The following is a 27,734-nucleotide window of genomic DNA, read 5'->3' on the forward strand; positions in this document are numbered from 1 at the left end:
AACAGTAAAGCTCTTTTATTAACCCCCAAAAGAAGCATATTTACTATCAGACAGCTCTGCAGGCTATATGGTTCAACTTTGAAGTTTCCACAGTTTCACCTTAATAAAAAAGTTGGAAGTTTTGAAAACTTAAGTAAAAAATAATTTCAAAGTTTCAGAGGTAACTCAAGTTTAAAAAGTGGTTAAGAGAATCTACAGATTGTAAGTCTGACACATAGATTAGAAAAATGCCTATATGTTTAAGATCGTATTGAATATTTATCAGCTGTTTTAATTGGTAGTTGATGTTTGCTATGAAATTTTTTAGATCGTGGTTCTGACTCCCTTTTTATAAGACAAATTCTACACATTCAGATGATGTTGTATATATCTGCCATGTAATTTGAGGGTAGATTAACATCTTTTAGTATCCCTTTTAGTATCCCAGATTGCAAGGTAGTGCTGTTTTTATTTTTCTTCCTTTTTAAATTAGATCATGTTTCCAATATATTGCAATTGCCCCTTTTCCATCATAGTTTTCAAAAAACTTCTTCACTATACACATTTTATCAGCATTGTTGTCTACCTTTCTAGAAAGCAGAAGTTTCTCCAAAAAAAATATTTCTAGAAAGCAGAAGAGTTAGAAGGGGGGAATCTCAAAATATATCAAAAATTGTAAAACCAAAAAACAATAATACATAGTTTAGTTGCAAACAGAATGTGATAAACCATTTAAAAACAAAAACCCAATACAAATTTGGTTCTACAAATACAAAATTTGTATTTAAAGCAACACAATACACAATTCAAGTTAAGTGAAACAGTCAAGACTAACACAGTAAGATTCCAGAGCTATTAAAGACGCAATTTAAAAGCTATAAACACAACACCTGATCTGATTCAGATAATAAGGATAGTTTTCTGAGAACTTTATTTGAATATTGTAGTACGAATCAAAATTGAATTGCCGAAAAACCCTAACAGAACAAAAGGGCCTAAAACAAAATTGGAGCAGAAAATTAGTAATTCCGTAAGATCCAAAACTCTAAGCAATCTTTTTTGTAATTTTCATAATCTATAAAATACCTTGACTTGACTATGAAAAGAGAGAAACAAATTAGAGGTCAAGACTTGAGCTAGCACAGGCTATGAACCAAATAGGATTACAAAAACGTACCAATTAGAGGTCAAGACTTAAGCCAAATAGGAGTACAAAAACGTACCAATTAGAGGTCAAGACTTGAGGCAGCAAAGGCTATGAACAGATAGAGCCAGACTGAGAGAAGAGGGATGCTCTGAGAAAGGAATGAGGGGCAGCATGAAGAGAGGAGCAAACCTGCGTGCTGAGTTTGCGTTTGTGTCTATTGAGTTTTGTTTATTTTTAAAGATAAGTATCGGGTTAAAAAAAAAGTTTTTTAATTCTATTTTTTATTTTTAAATATTGTGTTGTGTTGATGGGGGAAAATTAAAATTTTTTTTTTAATTTTATTTTTTATTTTTAAATATTGTGTTGTGTTGATGTGGAAAATTGTGGTGCTAGCAGAGGTTTCGGTTATATATATATATATATATATATATATATATATTAAGGAGGTGGTGACATATGGGAAAAGTTTCTATCTAAAATTCATGTATAAGTTAAAAAGTGATACATTATATTATTTGGCAATGTTATGCACCATTTAAAAGCTTCTCATTATAAATATCAAAAAATTAGCCGGTTAAAATTAGATGTGCACCAAGATAAAAATAGAGAGGAGCGATGTGGAGACGGAGAGTAACAGAGAAAGAGAGAGGTGATGAAATCAAAAACCTTCAAAAACTTTTTTGCAGACCCAAAACACCGTTTACCGTAAAACAAAACCCAATTCTCTTCTAAAAACTGAAATTAAAACCCGTTACTCCTTTGCCTTCTTAGAAACCCAAAAATCAAAACCATCTCCTTCCCCCAAAATCAAAATCCAAAACTTAGATGAGAAAGAAGTAAGCGATCAGAGATGTCATTCTCACGCAACACCGTTTAAAAGTGATAAACTATAATGTTTCACTACGTTAAAACACTGTTTCGAACCGTCTTCGTATAAAAGGGTACTAACACTACAAAGATTGCTACACGGAGAAAGGAGACAGTGATCGAGAGAAAAGAGTGAGGAATAGGGAGACACAGATAGTGAGAAGGGCGATGAAATAGAGAGAGGCCGAGAAAGAGAGAGGCAATGAAATGGAGAGAGGATGAGGCCGGGGACACGGAGAAGGAAACAAAGAAAGAGGCAGAATGGTTAACACTACATCGATTGGGCACCATACATTGCTTTTTTTCCATTTTTTAGATTTGGGTATGAAATGTTACTTTTTGATTGAGTTTTTTTGTTGGATGGGTTTAGATTTGATTCTTTTTTGCTTTGGGTTTCTGGATTCTCTATCAAAATGTTTTTTTTTTCTTTTTCCTCAATTTTAAATATGATTTAGGCTTTTGAAGGACTTGATTTTGGTTTAGGGTTACGTTTTTGGTCCACCACCACCCATCTTCGGCTCCATTCAATCACAGCCTCAACGGTGACTTTGATTCCCAGTTCGTTCTCTGGCCGAGTTCGTCTCTGCAACAACATATTTTGAAAGTATGTATACTTTTTTCCCTCTTCAAATATTGTTTTTGTTTTCTGAAATCTGCCATGGTTTTTTTTTCCTCTTCAATTTGGTTATGAACTTATGAGTTAGATTTGGGTATTTTGGTTGGGTTGGTTTTGATTTAGGTTTTTGGGTTAGATTTATGTTTTGGGTTAATTTTTTTCTTTCTTAAATATAATCTTTATCTATATCCATCTTCTTTAACATTATCTACTTTTATTTAACCAAACCGTTTCAAATAAATTTTTCCCACCGATTGGTGTTCTGTTGCCTATAATAAATTACATTTTTTCCTATTGCTACGTTGCTGTGAATTGATGCTCTAACATTTTCAGGTTTCCCTATTAAAAAAAAAAAAAAAACTGACATTCATAAATGCCTCTCACTATTATTGAGATCGCCAAAGAGGGGCAGCGAGAGTCAGACTATCAGAGAGGGAGAGAAAAATCCATTGTTAGACCAATCTTTCTCCAAAATATTACAGGTAAAGTTCTTTATATTGTTTTATACAGTTGTCAGTTAAATATGATTTAGGCTTTGGTATTTTCAATTGACTTGATTTTGGTTTAGAGTTACATTTGGATATGTATTTGTTTTTTTGAGTGATTAGCAGAGGTAGTGGGTTTTGATCTCACTTCAGCATGTACTAATTTGATTGGGTGCATTGCTCTCTCTTTCATATTTCAATAATTCAATCAAAAGTGCATAACTGTATCGTTTTGCAAGAATATAACCAGATGTTTTTAACTCATAAATCACCATTGTTTCTTTCTCTCTATCTTTCTTTCTTTTCTTTTTTATATTAAGTTAAGGTTCAATTCATTTGTGGTTGCGATTTTCTTTCTTACATGTTGGATGAAGATGGGGATGGAGGGCAGTAGTTTTGGCTTAATCTTCTTCTGAGTTTTTGGCTTAATCTCCATATTTATATTTTGGCAACTGTTTATGTGGGATTGCATAATCTGGTGTATTCTTCTACATCACCCAAATTCTGTTTGAGCAATCAAAAAGTAAAGCAAATTCTGTGGAAATATTCCTTTGATATTGTATATGGAAGATGTAGCGTGTCTATTTTTGGATTGAAAATTTTCTACTTATTGTTGGGTATTGGACATCAGTACATGGCAGATGAAGTGCATCTGTTTTTTGTGAAAATCAAAGCTGGAAGAGGAAAGCATGGTGGAGAAAAGAAATAGGATTGCTTTTATCCATGACTGATTAAAAGATTGAACAAATATGGAGATGATAAATATGTTCACAACCTGTGTAACTTTGACCATGTTAATTTCCTCTGATTTTTTTTTTCCTCTTTTATGATTTGATAGATAATGGTAACTCAGCAAAGAAGTGATCTACTAAGACCATCTCTATCCTTTGCAAGCTTGATTAGTCTGGAGTGGTATATTGCTTATAACTATTTTTTTAATGAGGCTACTCATTATTGTTTGAAATTTCCTTTGTTGTTTTATATTTCAGAAAGTGATCTTCCTACAAGTTCCCGCTCCATCCTACTTTATTGATTATAATTTACCCTGTATTGATTGGTTCCTATGATTGATTTAATATTATAGAGTGAATTGGGGAATTGAGCCTTTACTTAGCATTTATCAGATTTCAGTGAGACAAAATCTTATTAGAATTCTCTCTAGGTCTCGAATGAAATTTATTTCACAGCAATGATTTTGTAAGATTTATATTCAATGGGACAACCACCTGTCTTCATAGATAATTTATAATATGATGAATGACCCTTGGTGTATTAGTGGGACCAATTTGATCATAAAAAAATAATATAACCCATCATAAATATATGATGAACGGTCCTTGGTGTAAATTATAATAAATTTGCTTGAATGGAACTCCAAAAGTTACTTAACGCTTACTTTTCTGTTTCTCTCCTTCTATTTGATATCTGACTCTCTCTCTCTCTCTCTCTCTCTCTATGTTTCTTTCAGTTCAGTTTTTTTATTTTATTTCAGGTATTGAGTTTCTGGTTTGCAATGTTTATAGGAACACAGATTTGGGAAAATCAAAGCTTCAGCTTTACCAGTTGTGGTACAAAATAATAAACCGAAAGAGGAACTGCCACCAAGGAATGAATATCAAAACCTTCATTTGTATCTAAGAGGTACAAAATACTAACTCTGTTTTGTTCATTTTTTTGTTGTTGTTTGGTAATGGGTTTTTGCTGAATGAAGTGGTCTGTTTCTGTTGTTTTGATATCTTTATTGGTTGAGATATTTTCTGACCCACACCATTTTTATAATTTATAACTTGGTCTTTACATTAGTGGTTTAAATATGTTACATGGGGACATAATTAAGGGAAATTGTCAAATTTGATACTATTTGGATCCTAAGGCAAAGACTGGGTTGATTGAATAATTTGCTTTTGTTGGGCATGTAGAAAGATCCATGAGGAAGAAGCTTAACTAAAGGATTGAGCTCTTTCATGTCACATGCAATCACAGTGTAGACCCATGTATCTATGTGGATTGGATCAAAGTGCCAGTGAAGGTGAAACTTTTGTAGTGGATTCGAATTGCAAAGAGCCCAAGTGTAGGTATATATTTTATTTTGAATCCATAATGTTTGATAAAATGCTTGAAAGAAAATTGATTAATTATATTTCTATCTTGATGAATTTATAATTTATTTTCGTTTGTTCAGTATTTTGTTTGGGACTAGAAACAATTAAATTTGTGAAAAGTTGATTGAAAGAACTTACAATTACAGATACATAGCTTGCGTTCATTGGGTTTTCTTTATTTTTGCTCATGCTGATGTTGGTTGTATGATGTATCAGCCTCTAATTGACATAGGTGGAAACAAATGAACTTACCTTTGGATAAAAAAGCGGTTATTTCTTTAAAGATATACTTTGTTTTTAACTGTTGATGGTTAAGGATAATTTAAAAGTGAATTTTTAAAACGATTACCATAATCTGCACATATTATATATGTCTTGCTTATTGCAGACTTTTACCATGTAGATGGAAGCAAATTATCTTAAGTCTATGAAATGAGATGTGCTTAGGGTTAATAATTATATTCAAGTTTCTTTAGAAGCCTCTAAAGTGACACCCCATATTATCCAGTAATATTTATTTTAAGCAGAAAATAACTTCCTAGATGGGAATATTTAAGAGTCATGTCCTTCAACCTAAGAATACATGTGACAAATGTAAAGTGTGTGCATTAATGCTAAGGATGACAAAAACTAAGAGCGATATGGATATGATGATTGTATTTTACTTTGAAGAAAAAGACAATATATTGCAATGATTGTTATATTTAGTTTCACTAATGATTGTTATTAATGATTTCTTTTTCAGGCATAATGGCTATAAAACTGTGTTATTAAAACTTTTGGTTTGGTATTGCTTTACAAGTGTAATCTATGTAGAACAGTCAAGCGCCTTTGTTTGACTTGCTCTTCCTTTACGTTTAAAAAGGTACTACTGATGCTGTAATACTATATGCCTCTTTTATGTAGCTTAGGTTGTATGCAAGGTTTGTTGCAAGAGGATATATTAGTTCCTAAAGCTAGCAAAAGTGCTTTTGGCTCTCAGTAAATTTCTGTTGTATCTATAGCAATTCAATATCTTAAATTTTGCCTTTAAAAACCAGGCTTTTCCAAGTGGCGCATAGAATTGAAAGACTTTCTACATTCTTTTAGCCAGTAAGACTTTCCTATTAAGTGCCACATTAGCTTACTCTCTTCAACCTATATTTTAGCATGCCTGAACTGCTACACAATCTCTTCTAACCTCTTGACATTTGCTATTTCTGTCTCCACTCTTTCCCATACATTTGATCATTTTGCTATGAACTCATTTGGCCTTAACTATAGGGTTTGTCTTGGGTGATAATATTTAGGTTCTATTAAACCATTTCTTTTGTTTATTTTTCCATAAGGATTATGTCAGTAAGAACAAATGACTATATTTTCCAAGTGTTTATTTTTCCAATAAGTATTTTATTTTGTAATTCTCATTTGATCCGTTTTCCTTTGTTTCTATACAAATAAATCTCCAGTGGTGGAGCTTAATGCTCTAAAACATTGAAAGAGAATCACAAGTAGCATATGCAATCAGTTCTTCCAAAGTTCAACACATTTTTTCTTTTGTTTTACTTTGTGACAAATAGTGATGTCTTTATTTAAGTTCAATTGAACTGGTGCTTTTTTTTTGTTTTATTGGAGTCATTTGCAATTTGTGAAGCCGAGGATAAATGTTATGTTGATCGAAAATTGTATTGATGGAGCATGTAACTACAATTTTTTTGCTTCAATGACAATTAGTGCTGCCCCTATATAACTTCAAGTGAGTTGAAGCTTCCTTTTTTCTTTATTGAAGTCATCTACAATTTCTGAAGCCAAGCATAGATGTAATGTTTATGGAAAATTGTATTGATGCAACACGTAACTAATTAGTGAATGCCATTAGTGATTTGCATTTACTTTTGTCTCTTTCTTTTTCTTCTCCTTTTTTCCCCCAAATTTGCTTTAATTATTACAATTATTTAATGCATTTAGAAATCTATGACTTCCCTCTTTAATATTTCCAATAAACCCTCCTTCCTCATTGACTACTTCTACTTTCTATTTTTCTATTGAAGTGTCATATTATTCATCCAACTCACAAGACTCCTCATAATCTCATATGTCCCATTAAAACACAAATTGGTTAACATTTCTCCGTTATTTACTTACCCATTAAATCAAATTCATCGTTTTGGCCTTCCTTTAACTCTCTTTGTTTGGACTCTTCCTCCTTTTATCAAATACTTCAATGCCCGCCTCTTCAGAACTAAAACCCATTAATTTGGTTTTTTATATTTATATATAGATTTTTCAATTCTCCTTCCACCTCCAGAAGTTGCCAAAGTACAAGCAGGGTTGGAAAGTCTCTTTGAGGTGAGTTTTTCCTTTTCTGTTTTCCCTCATTCTTCTTCAATTTGTTTGGTGCAAATTGCATTTTCTCCCATTATGTAGAAGTTTAAATGTTTGATTTGCATGTTATAAAAATCTCTTATAGCTCGTTGCTAAAGTGAACCAATGTAATGGGTCTTTCAAAAATAAATTATCATTTTTGGACAAGGCTCGCAGCTTGATAAATTATTGTTCAATTCCTGATATTAAAAAATGTGATAAAAATAACATAGATAAATAAAATAAAATGTTGATATATTTTGTAAAATATCAATGTAATGCATATTTCTTCTCTCTCTCTCTTTATATTCAACTAAATAAACTTTTTAAATATTCTAAAAGTATTTAAATTGATTAGAATGGATAAGGTCAATATATGAAGCTCAAGAAGTTTAGCCAAAATAATAGGGATGATCTTTAGCGTTAGCAAACCAATCATTGCTGCAATACTATCGGGGTATGACTCAAGAGAATTGTATCTGCATTTAACTATTGAATTTTGGATTTTTTTTTTTTTTTTTTCCTTAGGAATTTTGAAGGGAAGTCAGTAATCAGTTTTTCATGGCATTACTTGGATGTTTTCTAATGACTCATTGTAATGTACACATTTTGATTACTTTAAAATTTTCTTGCGAAAGCTAAATTGGATCTGCCGTTAACTCTTTTTTTATCAGGCTTGGTGCATCACAAAGAGGTCCCCCTCTTCTCAACAATGTTCAACTCTCTATGCATAGTCAATGTAACAATTTGCCTTTTATGTAATAATAATAAAAAAAAGTGTTTGGCTTCAGCTTTGCTAAGTTTTTTGAGAAAGAGCTTTGCTAAGTTGATAGGTTATTTTTCTAAAATCATTGGTTTATATGTTGTGCTTTGGGTGAAAGCCATAGACCTTGAAAAGATAGAGGGTTCCAAAGCTACTGCATGAACCTTCGGAGAACAGTAGTATAGTTGATTTGGAAGAACAATGACTTTCTTAGAATCAATCAATGCCCATGTAACTAAAGTTCAATTGGCAATGAGTAAAAAGTATTAATTTTTCTGCTCATAAGAGTCACTTTTTTTTACTTTTTCCCTCAAGCTTCTTAATGAGAAGGGAATTTGGCATATAGTTACAAATTTTCAGGGGAAATCAGCCTACTAAGAGTTTTTATTTCCCTATTGCATATATGATATTCCAATTATGCGAATTTTTAGAATTTAAGATGATATTCCAAGTAGTACCTCTGCATAACAAAGAGATTCTTCATCATTCCATGATATTACAAAAACAAATATTGGTTTCAAACAAGATTTAGCATATGAACATATGCATGATCTAGATATTTACATAATTTTTTTTACAAAAGCATAAACTGTATGATCAATTGCAAACTAAATCATGTTCAAATCATGGTGTCATTTCTCTTTCCTACAACGATTCAGGTTTTAAAAATGGACATTTATAAACAATTGTCTTAAAAGCAAACTATTTATAAATGGAGTTTATAGCAAACTTTTCATAATTCAAGTTAAAAGTTATTGGCCACTTAACTTACAAAATATATAATACATTATATCCAATCATACTCAATTAGAAAAATAATTATATAATTTTGAGTTTAAGACTAATACTTATAAGCTTCACGTATTCATTTCTTCTTTCACTTATCAATTAAAAAAAATGTCAAAATTTATACGACTAGTTGAATCTAATAGGCAAATAATGGGTTATTTTTCATTGCTTTTTTGCCTCTGAAAATTGGGGGGATTTGCTTTGTAGGAACCAGTTTTCACAATTAATTTAATTGTAAGAATTGATTACTTCACTATTAACGAGTACTACTGTGAAATTTGAGGGTGCTTAGACTAGGGAAAGGACTAAGAGGGTCACTTATTGATTAAAGTAAAGAATAAAGGATTAACAACATTGAAGGGGTTATTGATACATGATTGCATGTCATAATACTGAAGATATGGCCCTTGGTAGTACATTGGAGATTTTAAAATCCATTGCATAATATTTATTTGCACTAGAATGTCCAAGCAATTTGATTGGTAGGATATGGGCTTAGATAGTAGATTTGGAAGCACTGATACATACATGTTTTGGAATTTTTGCTGTTAAATTGAAGTTTTGCAATGATTTATGACTGTTATACTACTATTTGAAAGTAGAGTAACAAACAATTTCTAATAATGTCCACTCTCATTAAGTGTTTTCACTTTTTCCATGTTGAGAGATATCAAAACGCTATTTTCTTCCATTGTTGTTATGCAATTACTTGGTAGGATGTCAATGTCAGTTTTGAAGCCATTTAAAATAATAATCATGGAAAGAGTATTCCATTTTACTTGCATTTTTTAGTTCTTTCTACCATATTGGGAAGATCCCTGATTTACTAGACATACTTTATTTTTTTTTTTTTCAGAGAGGCTCGTCATAACTGGAGCACATGCACAGGATTTGATATCTTTGGATGGCAGAAAAGTTTGTAAATATGGAACTTGGAGAAGATAGCTCCAGGTTTGGGTCTTTACCAGTCACGACTTCAAGGAATCTGTCATCATCATCTTCGGTATTCTTTTCAACGAATCAGTCGCCCTTCTTCTCTCCTAAATCACCAACATGTCATTTATCAGAATCCAAATAGTCCAGCAGTCAATGTGATGGCATTCGTTCAAGTATTGATCCTCTTAAACTTTATTAGGATGAAAATATGCAAAGCGTAATGGAAAGGAGAGTGCGTCCTGTTAGGAAAGTTGGCATTCACAATCTTTTGGGCTGAACACTACCAAATGTAGTGTAGTGCAAAAGAAGAAGAAAGAGAACATCATTCTACACTAAAAAAGTTGGGAAAGTTGACATTCATCATGCATCCTTCAATGGAACAGTTTTATCTCTTTCCTTTTTTTTTTTTTTTTTTTTTTTTTTTGAAACTATCTCTTTCCTCTACCATAGATTGTTTTATTATAAAATTGAAAATGACCTGTTTGTCATGCAAACAAATGTGCAAGATAACATAGATTATATTGGTGGTGAACAGTAAATTTAATTGCAGTTGAGCATTCTATGAAGACATCACTATAGCATTTTTTTTTTTTTTTTTTAAAGCCAAGTTATAGTAACAAAATAAATATTTTTATTTTTTATTGAACTATCCCGCGCATTGCACAGGTTAGTGACTAGTTTATTATATTACTTAACCGATACAAAACTGTTTCAATAGATTTATAAATAGTAAAACATGTCTTCCAAGTTAAAATTTAACTCGTTCAACCAAAAAAAAAAAAAAAAAGAAGTTAAATTTTACTTTTTGGTATGCATTTGTGTTATAACTCTATCCCCTCTCCTTTGTGTGTGCATCTTTTTTCTTTTTATAGAAAAAGTAATTTAATAATAATAATAATGAAATTTACATATTTAAACGTACTTATAAATTAAGTGAATGAATAGCATCACATGAGTAGGGGGAAAACTATATGTATTTTACATAATTTCCTTGTAAAGGAACCCTTAATAAATCTAAGAAATGTTTTAAACAAAAATTAGTGAGGGACTATCGATATTGAGGGGATAGAGATTCAAGACAGTTTATCTGAAATAGAATATTAACCAAAGAATATCAGAAATTCATCAGGAAAAATATTTAGTGGTTCTTTTGCAAATTCAAAGCTCAATTATCATTGAATATGTCATATATATAGAATTTACAATACTTGATGTCAGAATAAATTACTCTAGGTTTACGTATTTCTTTTTAATTTGGTAATGAGTCTATTTCAAAAAATTTTGTTTTTCCTAATGAATCAGTCCTTTTATTTTTCCTTCGTATGAATCACAATTGTTGAAATCTTTAGTTTTAGTCATACAACTGAATTATATGTTTCGCCATTTTTGTGGAACTTATCTATAATTGATATTGATAATGATATTGACCCTTTACCTAGTTTTTAATTCAATAATTCCAAAAGTTCCGACTTGGCTTAAAATGTATGATCCACAATATGTTTACCAAAAAATCAAGACTCTATGAATTGGCAACTCTGTCACTGGTCCATAGTCTTCCTCGGGGGACTTCTAATGCTATTTTTAACTTTATGAATAGTTGTGAGAATAGAGAGTGGAAAACCTTCTTTTGAATTGATTTACCTTTTTTTTTTTTTTTTTTGAGAATGTGAATTGATTTACCTTGGTAAATAAATACCTACAAAACAAATTAGGTCGATACAAAGAAATAAATGATAAATAAATACCTACAAAACATTTAGGTCGATAAAAAGACATAACTGGTAAATAAATACCTACAAAAAAAATAATGTCTCCACCTTTGCCTCAATTTACCTTTCTTTTGTTGATTTTTTCAAAAAATGAAATAAAAATATATATAAAATAAAATAAAACACAAGATGGATCAATAGAAACTAATCAAAGGTTGTAGTCTCATCCATGAAAAAGTCCATCCATTCCTATAATTTTCCCACAGAAAGAAAGAAAGCTTAAAATGGTAATGGAAAAAATATGTATTGCATGTGCTAAGAGAGAACCCATTCTACATTATAAAATTCTATATGTCATAGATAGATGGCATGATGGTTGGCTAAGATGAGTGAAAAGTGTGCTCAACGGCTGTGCATCCCTCTAACAAGACTTTCATGTAGCTCGTATTTACATTACTGATCTTTGCAATGAAAACTTAGCTGGATAGCATTAGCCTCCAGAAGGATATGTGCAGCATACAAAACCCATTACCAAATCCTTCTCTCCTTTTATGATCTTTAGGAACTAAAGAGAATCTCTTTCAACTCATGCCTCAGCTAGCTTTAAGCGGGGAACAATATTCATCGATTGGAGTTCCTGAAAGCATGCCGTTGAGTGGCGAGAATTTAAACAAAAAACGTCTGTCAACGACTGACAGGAGTAACATATTCATCCAAGAGTGATCAGTGGAAATGCAAACATTTTTTGCCTTTTATTTTTTTGTAATTGTCTTCTTCCAATTTGTTGTTTTCGATTTTATACATTTTTTTTTACAAGAATATAGCACCACATTTAAATGTTTTCAAAACACCACGTGCAAATCTTGATGCTAAAAATACACTATGCCATAGATCCAAATTTAATCTAGTGAAATCAGACAAACTGTATAGGAGTAACAAAAAATGCATAGGTCATTATACAGCTCTTAATGTGAAAGTTCAAATAGTGTATAAAACACCCTTGAACGTTTAGACCCCCAAATACAAAATAACCAATTCAAGCTTTATGACAAATAACTAGTGTGCGGAAAATGAACAAAAACTATAAACATAATTGGTAAACAATCTAAGCCAATTAAAAACACATTCACAACAGAAAATAAAAGGCAAAGATAAAGGGAAGAGAGATGCAAACACAAGGACAACACACGATGTGTTATCGAAGAGGAAACCGAAGCTCTCGGCATAAAATCTCTCCGCCGTCCTCCAAGCGGTCAATAATCCACTAGAAAATGTAGTTGGGATACATGAACGACAATAGACCCTCTAAGCCTAATCTACCCGATGTACCTAAGCCCTCCAAGCTTCTTGCTCCAATGAGGTTACGCCGAACCTTTTTCTTTTCTAGCTTACCGGATTCCACTATAATCCATAACATCCGCCATCCTTGGCATCTTCCAATGCTTCCCAAAGCTTCAAAAACACTCAACACCCTAAATGGGTGTGTGTAGTGTTTGGATAGAAATCTCCTCTCAATAGGTATGACAATGAGAAAAGAAATGAGAAGAGACTATAAAGATTTCTCTCTAAGAATGAGTAGCTCTCTCTAATTAGGTGGGTGTTTTGAAGAAACCTCTCTTAGGGTTTTTCTTTCTGAATAACCACACATATTTTGTGGGAATGAGGGGTATTTATACTGGTGTGAGAGTGGAATGTAAAGAGTCAGTTTTTCCAAAACAGGGTTGGCTGGCGGCTTAACCTCGCGACTTGACTGAGTCGCGAGTTCAAGCCACGATCTAATTGAGTGGCTAGTCTGGATTTTTGTCCTGTAGTGCTCCAGCTGGTATGACTGTTCAGCTCCCCTGCATGCTCTGCACGTGTGCAATTTTTGGCGGCTTGTAAGCCGCGAGCCTCCCACAAGATCCAGCCGCGAGTCCCTGCTTCACTGCACAGTCTTGAGCATTTCTTTACACTCTCTCACACACTACCCTTACATGATTCCCATCTAAATACAGGATTTCTAAGTGCTGTATTACAAGCAAATTTGTCATGGAATAAAGCCAACACATGGTTGATTAAATTCAACCTTACATAATGCATGTCAAATGGAAGATAAAGTCTTTAAAGAGAAAATATTCTTCTTTGTCAGAGAAAATAATACCCAGACAACAAGTACCGACACTAAGTTTATGTAGTGAAACCAAGAAAAAAGATATAAAAGAATAACTTGTGTATAGAGACCTCCAACAAATCGAACAACAAAGATGAGATCTCAACCAAGTTATATAACTTAATGAAAGAAAATATCAACAGAATAAAATGAGAACTCTGCTGTGGATAAACCAATCAATACAATGTCAATTCATACCTGGATTAAGAGCTTGCATGCATACGGAAGCTTCATAGTAGATATACCGTCCCTTTATTTACAAGATGAACAGATTCCAGTTTTCAGATGATGGTTGTAATATCCTAATAAACCACATATTCTGCAGACCTGCACCAAAAAGTAGGTGTTGCCACATACTTAAAGAGCTAAATAAACAAATCAATTGCAAAAATAGAAATTTTTGGTATGAGACAAATTCTTAATTACATGTAGGTCTAGGTATAGCATAACAAGAATGATGTTGCAGCTTGAAGGACCACAACAATCTTAAGAAAAAAAAAAACAAAACAAAACCAATAAGCATTTTGCTTACACACAACATGGTGTTGGTCTAAAGGAAATTACTGTAAGTTATAATTAAAAATCTCTCCAAAGATATCCACAACAATCACAAAATGCCTTTTCGTTGGTTAGTATCCCTTGTACTGACGGTTTTTGGAACAGCAATAGTGATGTCCTAAAAAGGTCCAAGTAAGCCTTTAGAAGTTAGATAATGGCTTTGACGAAGAGAAAAACAAAATGGCTTTGACAAAGAGAAAAATAAAATGGCTTTGACAAACAGCATTGCACTATTAGAGGAGGAGCCTTGAAAGTCTCAAAGACATGCCCAAGTTACAGTAAAAATGGGTTTCGTTCCAAGTGCATAGCTGGATACTTTTCCAGCAAGCAGTGTTCCAGATCTGTTCTGGAAGCTGATCTTTATCAACAGTCATGTTGTCACACCCCAAACTCCAAAGGGTCCAAAGCATGAGAAAGACGTTTTAAAGTAACTGTAAATTTTTCCTTTTTGACAATTCAATCCACATAAATCATATCAAGTACCAACATCAAGAATTATCATAATAATTCCATTAAATATACTCTCAAAGTAAATCAGAGCTCTAAGCAATAATTACAAGGATCATTGGCCACAAAAGAATAGAGGTCTGAATAAATAATTATATATCATTAGCTTGTCCCATCAGTGGGAATAAAGTCACAACCACTATAACATACAAAAGAATAAGTTAAGCCTATTATAAGATGGACATCATCTAATATCTCCACTACAAAAGTTCAACCTCCATCAGTAGTTAGTCTAACTACTGTTAGCCATTAAAAAGCTTTCTCAAAAGATTTGTTGCCTACTCTGAAAAGTTTATAAACTAATGAAATGAGACAGAGCCCAATAAGCAGCATAATTAATGGGAGTGGGGGAAATGTAAATTTCATGATGATAACAATTTACAAATCATATTTTAATTTGGGAATTTCCAAATAATTTCTACAAAACCATTTCCCAAAATAATATGACAAGAATGAATAAAATGACATGACACCAAGCTTCTCAAAATGCTCTCATGAAATTACATATATATATATATATATATATATATATATATATTCCTCAAAATAGCTCCACATGAAATTACATACTATACACTGTGAGCAATAACAATACCGTTCCAAACCAAAAAATCTAACCCAAGGCCACATGAATCTGCCGACACAAAGCCGAAACTAATAACCATCACAAAGACGGGTGCTAAGACACCAAGGTCACACAAACTATAGTATCTAGCTGGATAATCACCAGGTAATCACATGTTTTTTTTTTTTTTTATAGGTAATAATAATTTTATTAAAACAAACTAAAAAATAGACAAAAGCCAATACAAGGTGTTCATGATGGTGAACACAAGGAAAAGCAATAAACAAAATAAACAGCAAACAACTAAAAGGAAAAACTTAAAACGCAATACTAAGGGAAGAAATAAACTCTAAGATAGTGGAGCATTCCGAGAAGCCCCAACACCTAGACCAATCAAATAAAGTCTTCTGGTACAGAGCTTGTAATTGAACCAAGGATTTCTCAGTGTCCTCAAAAGAGCGCCGATTTCTTTCCGTCCAAACAATCCACATCAAACAGCCGGGAATCATATTCCATATGTTTGAATTAAATTTTCCTAGCCAAAAACTCCAACAATACACCAAGCTTTCCACAGAGCCTGGCATGACCCAATGTATCCCAAAGATCTGAAGCATGTAAACCCACAAAGAGTGAGCTACCGGACAATGGAGGAGAAGATGATCCACGGTTTCCTCATTCCGATGGCACATACAACACCTATTCACCAAAATGCGCCCCTTAAGCTTAAGATTATCCAAAGTAAGGATCTGCCCATGAACCGCTGTCCACACAAAAAAAGCCACCCTCCTAGGGATCTTAGCTTTCCAAACACCCTTCCACGGGAAATTGGAATCAGCTGCACCCCTAATGATATTGTAATAGGACCGGGTATCAAACATGCCATTCCCTTTGAGACACCAATGAGAGGTGTCATTCCCACCACCCCTAGGGATCTGAGATTGAATGAACTCAAGGAAAGATAAGGCAGCCCCTAATTCCCTTTCATGAAAGTTCCTATGAAATCTCAAATTCCAGATTCTATCGTTACCACCCTCTTGGTAGCATAGAACATCAGAAATGTAAGCTTCCTTGTCGTTAGAACACACATACAACTGAGGATAAAGCCTATTAAGCGTGTTATCCCCCACCACTAAGGACACATGGTTGGAGAAGCTCTCCCAACCATCATGAATACCATGCCATGGACCACAACCGTGAGCCCTTCTACAACTTTTAGAACTCCACCCCCCTTGACCCTCACCGTATTTAGAAGCAATAACCCTCCTCCAAAGATGAGTGCCTTCTCGCCCAAACCTCCATAACCATTTCCCTAACAATGCTTTATTAAAGTGCACTAACTTCCTGATCCCCAGACCACCCAAAGCTATCGGTAAACACACCTTCTCCCAAGCCACCAAAGGATATTTGAAACACTCCTCTGAAAATCCCCATAAAAACTTCCTCTGAATATGCTCCAATCTATCAGCCACAGCTACAGGAATGACAAATAAGGATAGACAGTACGTAGGAAGGCTAGAAAGAGTACTCTTCACCAGGGTAAGTCTACCCCCCTTAGATAAATAAACACGCTTCCAACCCGAGAGTTTCTTCTCCATCCTCTCCAAAATAGGATTCCACATAGATGCTATTTTGTAAGGGGTGCCCAACGGCATACCCAAGTACTTCAAAGGCAGACTACCCACCCTACAACGAAGAATGGCAGCCAACACATTTATATTTTCAACCTCCCCAACAGGAACAATCTCACCCTTCCCCGCATTAACTTTCAGACCAGTAAAAGCTTGGAAGCTAGTCAATGCCAGCCTAATGGATAACTACTGATCTCTAGACGCATCACAAAACAAAATGGTATCATCTGCAAACAACAAGTGTGAAATGTGTACCCCTATAGAGTTAGTAGGCCCCACACGAAAGCCACGAAGTAGACCACAACCCTCAGTTTTCTTCAGCAGCCTACTTAGAACTTCCATAATAAAGAGGAAAAGAAGAGGGGACAGCGGATCACCTTGTCTCAACCCACGAGAGCTTCCAAAAAAGCCTACCGGGGATCCATTCACAATAATAGAGAAACGAACAGTAGTTATGCAAGCCTTAATCCACCCCCTCCATCTCACCCCAAAACCCATCCTAGCCAATAAGTAAAACAATGCGTCCCAATTCACATGGTCATAGGCTTTCTCAATGTCCAATTTGCAAACCACCCTGGGCACATGGCTCTTCAATTTGCTGTTTAGGCACTCATTAGCAATAAGCACTGAATCCAAAATTTGTCTCCCACCAACAAAAGCATTTTGGGACTTGGAGATGAGACTATCTAGCACAACCCTCAATCTATTTGCCAACACCTTAGACAACAGCTTGTACACACTCCCTACCAAACTAATAGGCCAAAAGTCCTTAACATTAATAGCATTATTTTACTTGGGAATTAGAGTGAGAAACGAGGCATTTAAAGACCTTTCAAACACTGAATACCTATGAAAGTGATCAAAAACAGCCATAACACCCTCCTCCACCACTCTCCAGCATTTTTCAAAAAAAGCCATGGTGAAACCATCTGGTCCAGGAGCTTTATCCCCCTCCATCTCCATCAAAACCTGGATCACCTCTTCTTTAGAGAACTCCCTCTCCAAGGCCAACCTTTCATCCTCTCCAATGCAATCAAAATCCAATCCATCCACTGTTGGACGCCATATATCTGGCTCTTTGTAGAGATTTTGATAGAACTAAGCCACCTGAGCTTTTACAGTAGAACTATCCTCATATAAGACCCCATCAACCACAATGCTTCTAATGTGATTTGCTCTTCTATGAGAGTTCGCTAGTCTATGAAAAAATCGAGTGTTATTATCTCCCTCCTTCACATACAAAGCACGAGACTTTTGTCTCCAAAAAGTCTCTTCTAAAGCAGCTAAGGCTGCAATATCACCTTTAACCTGAGTTCGACGGGACTCTTCCTCATTAGAGAGGCCCCGCATTTCTTCCTTAGCATCTAGACCCAATAATTCAGCCAGCAAACACTTCTTCCTAAAAGCCAAATCTCCAAATTCCTCCTTATTCCACTTCTTAAGGTCTTCTTTCAGAGCCTTTAATTTCTGAGCTAGAACAAAACTAGGGGAGCCCAAAAAGCTATACCCCTCCCACCAAAGTTTAACTCTCTCGAGAAAACCCTCAGATCTAAGCCACATATTCTCAAACTTAAAAGCACAGCGACCCCTATCCACTCCACCAGCTTCCACCGAGAGCGGACAATGATCGGAAATAACACGAGGGAGCACCCTTTGAGACACATTCCTAAAATGATCCACCCAATCCACACAAGCAAGAGTCCTGTCAATACGGGACATAGCCTGCGGCTCAGCATCTCTAAACCAGGTGAAAGATGCCCCGTCCAATGGAAGATCCACTAAATAATTATTCTCAATAAAGTTCGAGAATGCGAACATGGCTGGACTAAAATATTCACAACCAAGCCTCTCGTAGGGGTATCTAATAATATTAAAATCACCGAATAAAAACCAAGCTGTGTTCCACCAGGTCCGTACCCTGGACAGCTCCTCCCACAAAGCAGCCCTATGATGATCAGCATTAGGACCATAAAGACCAGTGCAAACCCATTCAAAACCGTCCAACACTCCCCTAAAAAGAACACTAACAAAGAACTAACCAACAGATACATCAATTTTCTCGACCACCCGTCTATCCCAAATCAGCCAAACCCTCCCAGATGTTTGAACCGCATCCAGTACCGCCCAATCAACAAAGGGACTACCCCACAGGCTTCGCACAAGAGCAGAATTTGAAGAAGCAAGCTTAGTTTCCTGCAAACATACAACATCACATCTCCAATCCTTCAAAAGATTCTTAAAAACCTCTCTCTTCTGAGGGTTATTCAACCCCCTAACATTCCAAGAAAGAAGTCGTAAGGACATTAATAACTACCACTAGCCCCTGGTCCTGACGACGAACCTCTATTCCGAGAGACAGTCCCATCATAATTTACTGAAGAAAACAGACCCCTCAATTCCCTTAAACCTCTCTGACCAGCTTTAACAGGTGGCCTAATACAACCACCATTGGCAACCTCAATACACTCCTGTTCTAATAAACGAAATAAAGCCACACAATGAGCTTCATGTTTAACAATAGGAAAACCCACCATCTTGCAGAAGCTCTTCAACATTGTAGACACCCACTTCGAGTGTTCCACCTTAGATGCATCAAACTCACTTACCTCATCCACCATGCTCAACACCAAATCTTTAGCTACCCTAGGGACCCAACAAGACAACGACGCACACTCTAGTGGACTGCAGTTGTGCTCCCCAATACCGTTGGCATACACAGCTACTGACTCTATCATACCCGTTTGGGAATCACACTTCTCTTTATCACTTATGCTTAATAACTCTGTGAAAACGTCCTCCACCTTCTCCGACCAAGGATCTCCCTCCCTACCAACAAAGTTCAAAGGAGAAAACTGCCCAAAACTATTGGAGTCCACCGAAAGCATCGGATCAACCCCAATCTGCCTCTCACCCTCTCGAACTAACAGGGAAACCACCGAGATAGGGGTACGAACCTCCAGAACTGAGCTAGAGGGAAAACTCGTCCTAATCGAAGCCCCCTGGCTCCTGATCTGACTGGGGAGCTGCTGAGATAGAGGCACTAACCACCGGAGCTGGGCTCGACGAAGGTTTCGCCCTCATCGGAGCTTCCAATCCCTCCATCGGTGCCACCGTCGCTACCCCGGGCTCCGTTGAAGACTCGCCTGACCCACTCAACTCCTGAACACTAACCACCAAATCGTGCAACCCATTAGGATCGCAGGACAGTTCAGACTCTAACTGGGTTTTATTTTTAATAGGGAGAGCTAAGGTAGCTTGGGCTTGGGCTTGGGATTTAATAACCACAGGCCCAACAGCTTTAGGCCTTTGTAACTTCACTTTATCCACCCAAGACACATCCGGAGTGGACTTGTGAGAGTCCAAAGGCTTAATCCAAGACACCACCCTTTTACCCCCTTCAGATAAAGACACCCTCAACGCCATGGTGTCAGTAGTCACTTTGAACATGCAGTCACGCGTGGGTCTAACAAATTTTTTTTTTAGAAACTGACCCAGTAGCAGCTTCGCCCTTGAACACGTTATGTCCCAAATAAGCTCTAGAATTTTCAAAATTCCTCAACTTCCGCTGGTTGCCAATATTGAAAAGTTTCTTCCCATCAAGTCCACCGCCATCCATTTGGCCACCACCAGCAGCTCCACCGGAAATCCTCCCTTCCACCCCAACAGTGTTAGAACCTGCTAGGAAACTATCTAATGCTCTTGAAAACAAGCTCCACCCAGCCCGGTTAGAACTCGCAGGTACCATAACACAACCACGTCGAGCTCCACCAAAAAACACAGCTATATCCACAAAAATACCAGCCTTATTCGACCTTCCCCGGAACTCGAAAAACTTATTGTTCTCTCTAAAATGTTTGTACAACAAATCCTTTCCTGGTACCCAATCACGAATATCAGCAAAGCAAGAGAGGACCCATTTCATTCCCTTGCAACTCAGCCAAACGGAACTTTTAAAATTCCGACGACTTTCATGTATAGTATAAGAATCATCCCTCCCACCGTCAAAAGAGAAAGAAAAAGTTTTAGAATCAATACGAAAGAGACCTATACTACTCCCTCTAACCTGAGGAGAAAGTTTAGGAACAGAGATAAGGAGAGGCACATTGGTTGGAAGAGGTGTGAGTGGAATGGTATTGGGTGAAATGTTATTGGTATTGGTATTGGTTGGTTTAGGCAGAGGAGGTGGATGCAGTGGCAGGACAGAGGAAGGTGGGGTGGACAATGCAGAGTTTAAAGGTGGACAAAAAGGGTGGTAAGGCAAAAAACCAAAAGGTGGTGGGAATGGTAATGGGAAAAAACCTGGGAATAGAGGGGGTGACAGGTTGAGAGGCTGAGGTACAGGGGGAATTAGAGGAGGGATAGTTGTAGGCTGAGTAGGGATGGAGGGGGGGGTGGGGGGGAAGAAGGGTTGGGAGGGGTGGTGAGGTCATACTGGAGGGTACTAACAGATAGAGCTCACAGTTTACATGTAATCACATGTTACAGCCCAAGTGTAAAAACATATAGAGCTCACAGTTTACATGAAATCAAAACATAGTTTAATTTCAAATAGTTTCACAAAAACCTTTGAAATATCCAAAATATTCACAAAGTTCTCAAAACCATCAAAGTCATTTCTTGTCAAGAAGATTTTGTATCAATTTTCCCAAATATCAAAGCATCTTTAATTTTGCAAATAATGCAATAAGAAATAAAATCCATTCTCAAGAATTTAATCCAAGATGCTAATCTTTTCCATGCTAACAAATCATGCATTTCCCCATATGCATTGCCAAATATGATGCCATTTTCACAAATAATCACATATATTAAAGTAACAACATAAAGCTTTCTAGGAAAACATAATTTCCATAAACAATTTCCCAAAATGTGTTTAACCCAAAATAATGCTTTATGCAACGTGGTTATTTTCCAAAAATATCCCATTAAAAAAGTACTTACCTTGCAATCCGCAAAAACCTAATTTTCCAAACTCCAAATAAGATTAGCTAGAGTTTAAACAATATCAAGCAAACTTATCACAAGAGGCATAAATCTTGACATTGCATCTAGCTATGAATTAGAAATTGTTAACTAAGAAATTAATTAGGCAACCTAGCATTTAACCTCACCAATAATGTATTCCTCTTCCAAAGTTTCTCAACAATTTCATTACAAGGCATAGACTTCTATTATACTCATGAATCATTCAAGGTATTATTTCTAATATCAAAACCTTAATAATTTATGAGTAACCATAAGATTTACACAACATCATCAAAAAAACTCATGAAACCAAAATCACAATATTCTACAACATATACCATTTAAATCTTTTCCTAGCTTCAAATAACTCAATAAAAATTATATTCAACATCTATCTCACACTAAAGAGCCAAAACTCTCAAATCTTCACCATCTTGATAGCCATCATTGTAAAAATTACAAACCCACTCATCAAATAAATCAATCAAGACAAAACCCATACATATAAACACATAAATATCACTTTCAAAACTCATAAATTACATGGGTATCATTATCAAAACTTAAATAAAAATATAGCCTCAAGCAAAATATAAAACTCACTAAAAAGATTAGAAATTTTACCTCAAATAAAAGATGTGAAGGTGCTTAGGAGTTCTTAAGGATTTTTCAGTGATTTTGCCTGTAAAAAATGGTAGAGATGGTGGTTTGGAGTGTAACCCGGTGGGAGAGTGACGGAGATGAGTGTGTGTGCTTTAAGTAAAAAGAAAAGAAAAGAAGGCAACTGAGAGGAAGAGAGATGACCGGCCAAGCCCAAAAGAGTGAGGGAGTGTGTGAGATGTGGTGGGTAACGATTGGGTTAGTTGGGCACGTGGAACTCCCAAAAATATCTGACCATGTATTTATTTATTTATTTTTCCTCTATTGGGCTGGGCTGTTACACGTGTTCTTGCAGTTCCAGGAGGCATCCTTAAGAAGGAAGCTTTATATAGCTCTTACAATAGAAAGAAAGAATAAGAGGGATAGACAACCAGATGCTAATACAGAATCTTATGGGCTGGTGATGAGCTGATTTCTGATCAACTTCCACCCTATACATAAGGGCTGCAACTCCAGAAAATCAAGAAAATTTTGGGAGAAAGAGCTGAAACTCTGCTGGAATTTTGTCATACAGCAGTCTTGTACCGGGAGAGCTTTGAGGAAAATAGTGCTTAGAAATCATATTTTAATTCTTCTGGCTGAACACAACATGTTAGACGATAATAATACTAATATACTAGTCTTCCTGTTAAATGACTTGCAAGCATTGTAATACATACTCAGCAAACAATTATCAAGGAGTGGCACAGGCATGAGCTGATACCTGAACCTAAAAAGGATCGCTAGAGATCATTAGGCGCTCAAAAATTAACATACTAGCACCTTAAGCTATCAAACAATCACGTTCCATTTCTCCTACACATGGTCCTGGGAAATGAAAGGTTTAGCAGAAATTAGAACTATGCAAGGTAAATATGCATCTGATAAAATATCTAAAAACCAGAAAGTAAGAACCTCCATTGCTAGCTCTCCCCTCTGTAGGCTGTCATGTTGGCAGAACACGAGGTCCATCGGCTCGAGCATGCATTTTATCTAGGACCTACTTGTCATGAAATAATAGATATCACAAAAAGTCAATATAAAAAATAAACATTTTCAAGCTAATATTCTAAATCAATATGACATGCTTTATGTAACAGGGAAGAAAAGGTGTGATACATCAAAGAAAGATTACTAGGATTATTTAAAACTACAACTAATAAAGGTATTTCTGTCACAGAAATTCTAGATGCTATGAGTAAAAGAACATCAACTAATCCAAATCATAGAAACAATGCTGACCAGAATCACCAGACATTAAAAATAGACATGCCATGCACCAAAAGATCTCTCTCAATTTATTCAGGTTGGCACGTCAAGGTAATGTCAAAACAAGTATGAGAAATTGATGAAAACTGTTTTCATTGATCAATTCAGTAACTATACAACTGTATATATACATTCTAACTTAACCGCTACAAGCACGTGTGAACGCAACGGAACAAACGCAACAAACATAACAAACTCACACACGTGTCTGACTTAAAACTAACTAAACTAACTAACAAAGCTACAGGTCGTTTTTGTACACTCATCAAGCAGACCAAGTAAACCACACTGTCGTTTATAAGAGTAATTACATCTGTTCAATTTCTTCACCTCTGGATTTTTACTTGAATCTTCAATCTGAACTTCACTTGTCTTTGATCTTGAACTTCTTGTCTGAGTTGGTCTAATGCATGAGCTGCTGCACTGGGTAGCATGCTGTGCTGCACTGAGTGTTGCAGCTGAGTTTGCATCACCTGGTGCACTGGCTGCTGCACTGGGTGGCATGTTGTGCTGCACTAGTGTGGCAGCTGGTGCATCCCTTTGCTTTTCATAACAAGAGCCTCAAAAGGTTAAAAGAATCACTGATGAGGCAAGGAGGGAAGAGCAAGATAGGACACTGTAGGTTTTGCATACACTGATTTAGACTCAGCTATACCAGTGTAAATGGTGTGAGGTATCTGCTTCATGATCAACTGAGAATCACACTTGTGTTCAAACAGAGAGCTTTAGCCTGAAGGCAATTCCCCTTTACCCTCAGTAAGGGGTTATACGCATGCCTTCTAATTTCATCCACCAGTCAAAATTAAGAGCACGTACGATCAAATTTAGCTGCTTATCAGCCTCCTGTAGTGACTAAACAGTTCATCAAGCAACTTAAGGATTTTTCAATGCATGTTAATAACCCCAACAACCCCACAAGAAACCAAATAATGGTAACAACATAAAATTTCGAACCTAGGATTCATAAGCATGATTGGACTCTGGAACATAATAAAGGAGGCTTCGAATCTTACCATATGTTTTAACTTTTGATAGTAAATAGGACCCATGAAAATATATGCTTGCAGTGGGCAACCTGTGATACCTGGAGAAGACAAAAAGTATTAGGAAGTTTTCTTTCATATGCAAGCAAGGTCTAGTTCACAAACATTAGTACAAAAAATGAAACTTGCGACACTAATGATAAAAAGGAAATGACACAATTTAATTATTTTTGTTATGAGAACATCCAACTTATATTAATGATAGTAACTTCCAGAAACATGCTAGAAATTCATTGTCTAATTTAAATTGAAAATAAGTTTCCTTTCACCCCTGGGGTTTCAAAAAATTGAACACAATAGGTAACAAAGCTCCAAAAGAAGAATTAAAATGAATGGTTGCAATAGAATTCCCATATGTACATAAACCTGAATACAGAAAGTCTTTGCCATTGCAGCTAAAGCCTTTGTTCACAAGAATTTCACTGTCACAGAGCAAGGAAGCATGGTAAAAAAAAAAATGAAATATGGAAAAATGCATAATAATCAGATGTCATAGTAAAGATGCAGAAAGCACCTCATAGCTTCAACTGTGTCTGCATGACCGCTTGGTTCCCCAAAGGCACTGCCATAATGAAACATAAGCATGATTGGACTCTGGAACATAATAAAGGAGGCTTCGAATCTTACCATATGTTTTAACTTTTGATAGTAAATAGGACCCATGAAAATATATGCTTGCAGTGGGCAACCTGTGATACCTGGAGAAGACAAAAAGTATTAGGAAGTTTTCTTTCATATGCAAGCAAGGTCTAGTTCACAAACATTAGTACAAAAAATGAAACTTGCGACACTAATGATAAAAAGGAAATGACACAATTTAATTATTTTTGTTATGAGAACATCCAACTTATATTAATGATAGTAACTTCCAGAAACATGCTAGAAATTCATTGTCTAATTTAAATTGAAAATAAGTTTCCTTTCACCCCTGGGGTTTCAAAAAATTGAACACAATAGGTAACAAAGCTCCAAAAGAAGAATTAAAATGAATGGTTGCAATAGAATTCCCATATGTACATAAACCTGAATACAGAAAGTCTTTGCCATTGCAGCTAAAGCCTTTGTTCACAAGAATTTCACTGTCACAGAGCAAGGAAGCATGGTAAAAAAAAAAATGAAATATGGAAAAATGCATAATAATCAGATGTCATAGTAAAGATGCAGAAAGCACCTCATAGCTTCAACTGTGTCTGCATGACCGCTTGGTTCCCCAAAGGCACTGCCATAATGAAACCTACGACATGAAACTCCAGCTTTACCCCCAAGAAGCTCTATCATCTTCCCCACTGTCATTCGACTGATGGTAACAGAATATCAAAACATTAAGTTACATCTTGGGTGCTTGCACTGCTAGCAACTATAGATTATAACACAAAACATGGATGATTATGACATGGCACGGGGCCAGTCAAGCGTAAGGGCTGAATTTCACGTTCCATATGATTATTGCAGTTGTGTCCACATGTGCCAAGTTTGTCGAAAATTGGAGGGAAAATTAATTAGTGGCACATGCACATGTTAGATTTTAGAAAGTTTTTAGAAGCAAAAGCCATGTGCTTTATTAAATCTAGCTTGTAATTAGTATGTTACAATTGAACTCAAGCATGTGATAAATGTGAGTTAGTTATGGACGATGTCATCAACAATAACCAACTCCCAAGCTATAAATATCCATGTACATGCATTGTAAAGATAGATAGATTGATAGTGAATTTTAGAATCTCATATTTGAGTTTAGATTGAGGTCTGAGTTCCCTCTCTTTCTTTTCTTCCTCTCTCTCTCTCTCTCTCTAGAATCTTTCTGTACTGAAAATTCAGTATTAATCTTCTTGCCGCACTTGCTTGTTAAGTTTTCCACTATTCCAAAATTTTAACTTATTTACCTAGGAAACCCATGAGGTTTCATAATCAAATCAGGGCAAATGCCACGTTCAGAAAATGGGAAGTCTTCCTGCTGGATATTCTAGCTTTTGCGGAAGCAAATAAAAAAAAAAAAATCATATTTTCATTTAAAGATCGTTGTACCACACAACCATGGATTCTAAATAGAACAAAATTGCGTACCTCTTTTAGCAACCCAAGCGTGTTGCCTCCCAAGGTATTCACGTTTCTCTCTTTATTTCTTTTGAGTTTTCAGAAGACTACAATATCACACAGTAGTTTTGATGGCCAACTAATGAATATGATATTATAAAATCTTATTTTATAGTAGACTTCTAAAACCCTAGAGAGAGATTGGACGTGGGATCCTTAGGGATCCTAATCTTCAGCCGTAGGATTTTATCAATAACTTTTTGAAAGTTATTGACTTATCTTGAAACTCTTTCCAAAATTATTTCTTAATTTTCTCAATCATATCAAGAAAATATCTGAACTTCTACATATTGCAATAATGTCCATCAACACATTGCAATTGACCCCTGAAAATTAGAGAATTACAAATGAGGTCTCATTTCATACAATTTTATATCTATGTCCTTCCACCATACTATATTCCCACAAGCCACTAGGACTGGATAAATATCATTGTCATCTCCCTAGCTTATGTGACCCTTAATTTCTTGATTTCATAATTTCTATTGGACTCCAAAATATCTTTAAAAAACTCTTTAAATATATATATATACAATATTATATATATGAAAAACATTTTTGAAAAATGTCACCGGCCGGTT

General features: G+C 35.4%; 2 protein-coding genes and 2 long non-coding RNA genes across 5 annotated transcripts; 1 reads left to right on the forward strand and 3 right to left on the reverse strand.

Moving 5' to 3' along the window:
• The first annotated feature begins 2,796 nt into the window (after window positions 1-2,796).
• On the forward strand, window positions 2,797-6,636 carry LOC115989386. 2 transcript variants are annotated; one of them, XR_004091906.1, is made up of 4 exons: window positions 2,797-3,091; window positions 4,587-4,735; window positions 5,014-5,169; window positions 6,103-6,636. It is a non-coding gene; the product is annotated as an uncharacterized LOC115989386 (long non-coding RNA). The 2 variants fall into 2 exon arrangements; XR_004091905.1 differs by having other exon boundaries at window positions 2,798-3,091; window positions 4,618-4,735.
• A 9,404-nt stretch (window positions 6,637-16,040) lies between these two features.
• LOC115991381 lies at window positions 16,041-20,028 on the reverse strand. Its single transcript, XM_031115081.1, has 7 exons — window positions 19,501-20,028; window positions 19,183-19,336; window positions 18,251-18,921; window positions 17,991-18,163; window positions 17,521-17,894; window positions 16,207-17,277; window positions 16,041-16,120 (listed from the first exon to the last, which is right to left on the reverse strand). The coding sequence occupies exons 1-7, from the start codon at window positions 20,026-20,028 to the stop codon at window positions 16,041-16,043; spliced, it is 3,051 nt and encodes a 1,016-aa protein (XP_030970941.1).
• A 3,693-nt stretch (window positions 20,029-23,721) lies between these two features.
• Window positions 23,722-25,636, reverse strand: LOC115988964. The gene is made up of 4 exons (XR_004091725.1): window positions 25,574-25,636; window positions 25,426-25,481; window positions 25,030-25,100; window positions 23,722-23,747 (listed from the first exon to the last, which is right to left on the reverse strand). It is a non-coding gene; the product is annotated as an uncharacterized LOC115988964 (long non-coding RNA).
• A 2-nt stretch (window positions 25,637-25,638) lies between these two features.
• LOC115991382 (DNA-directed RNA polymerase III subunit 2-like) lies at window positions 25,639-27,013 on the reverse strand (the record flags this gene model as incomplete). Its single annotated transcript, XM_031115082.1, has 4 exons — window positions 26,943-27,013; window positions 26,231-26,356; window positions 26,083-26,138; window positions 25,639-25,757 (listed from the first exon to the last, which is right to left on the reverse strand). Coding segments are annotated over exons 1-4 (324 nt in total), but the record flags the coding sequence as incomplete, so codon positions are not given.
• Window positions 27,014-27,734: the final 721 nt, after the last annotated feature.

This window comes from Quercus lobata, chromosome 5 (assembly GCF_001633185.2).
Source record: "Quercus lobata isolate SW786 chromosome 5, ValleyOak3.0 Primary Assembly, whole genome shotgun sequence".
Taxonomy (NCBI): Eukaryota; Viridiplantae; Streptophyta; class Magnoliopsida; order Fagales; family Fagaceae; genus Quercus; species Quercus lobata.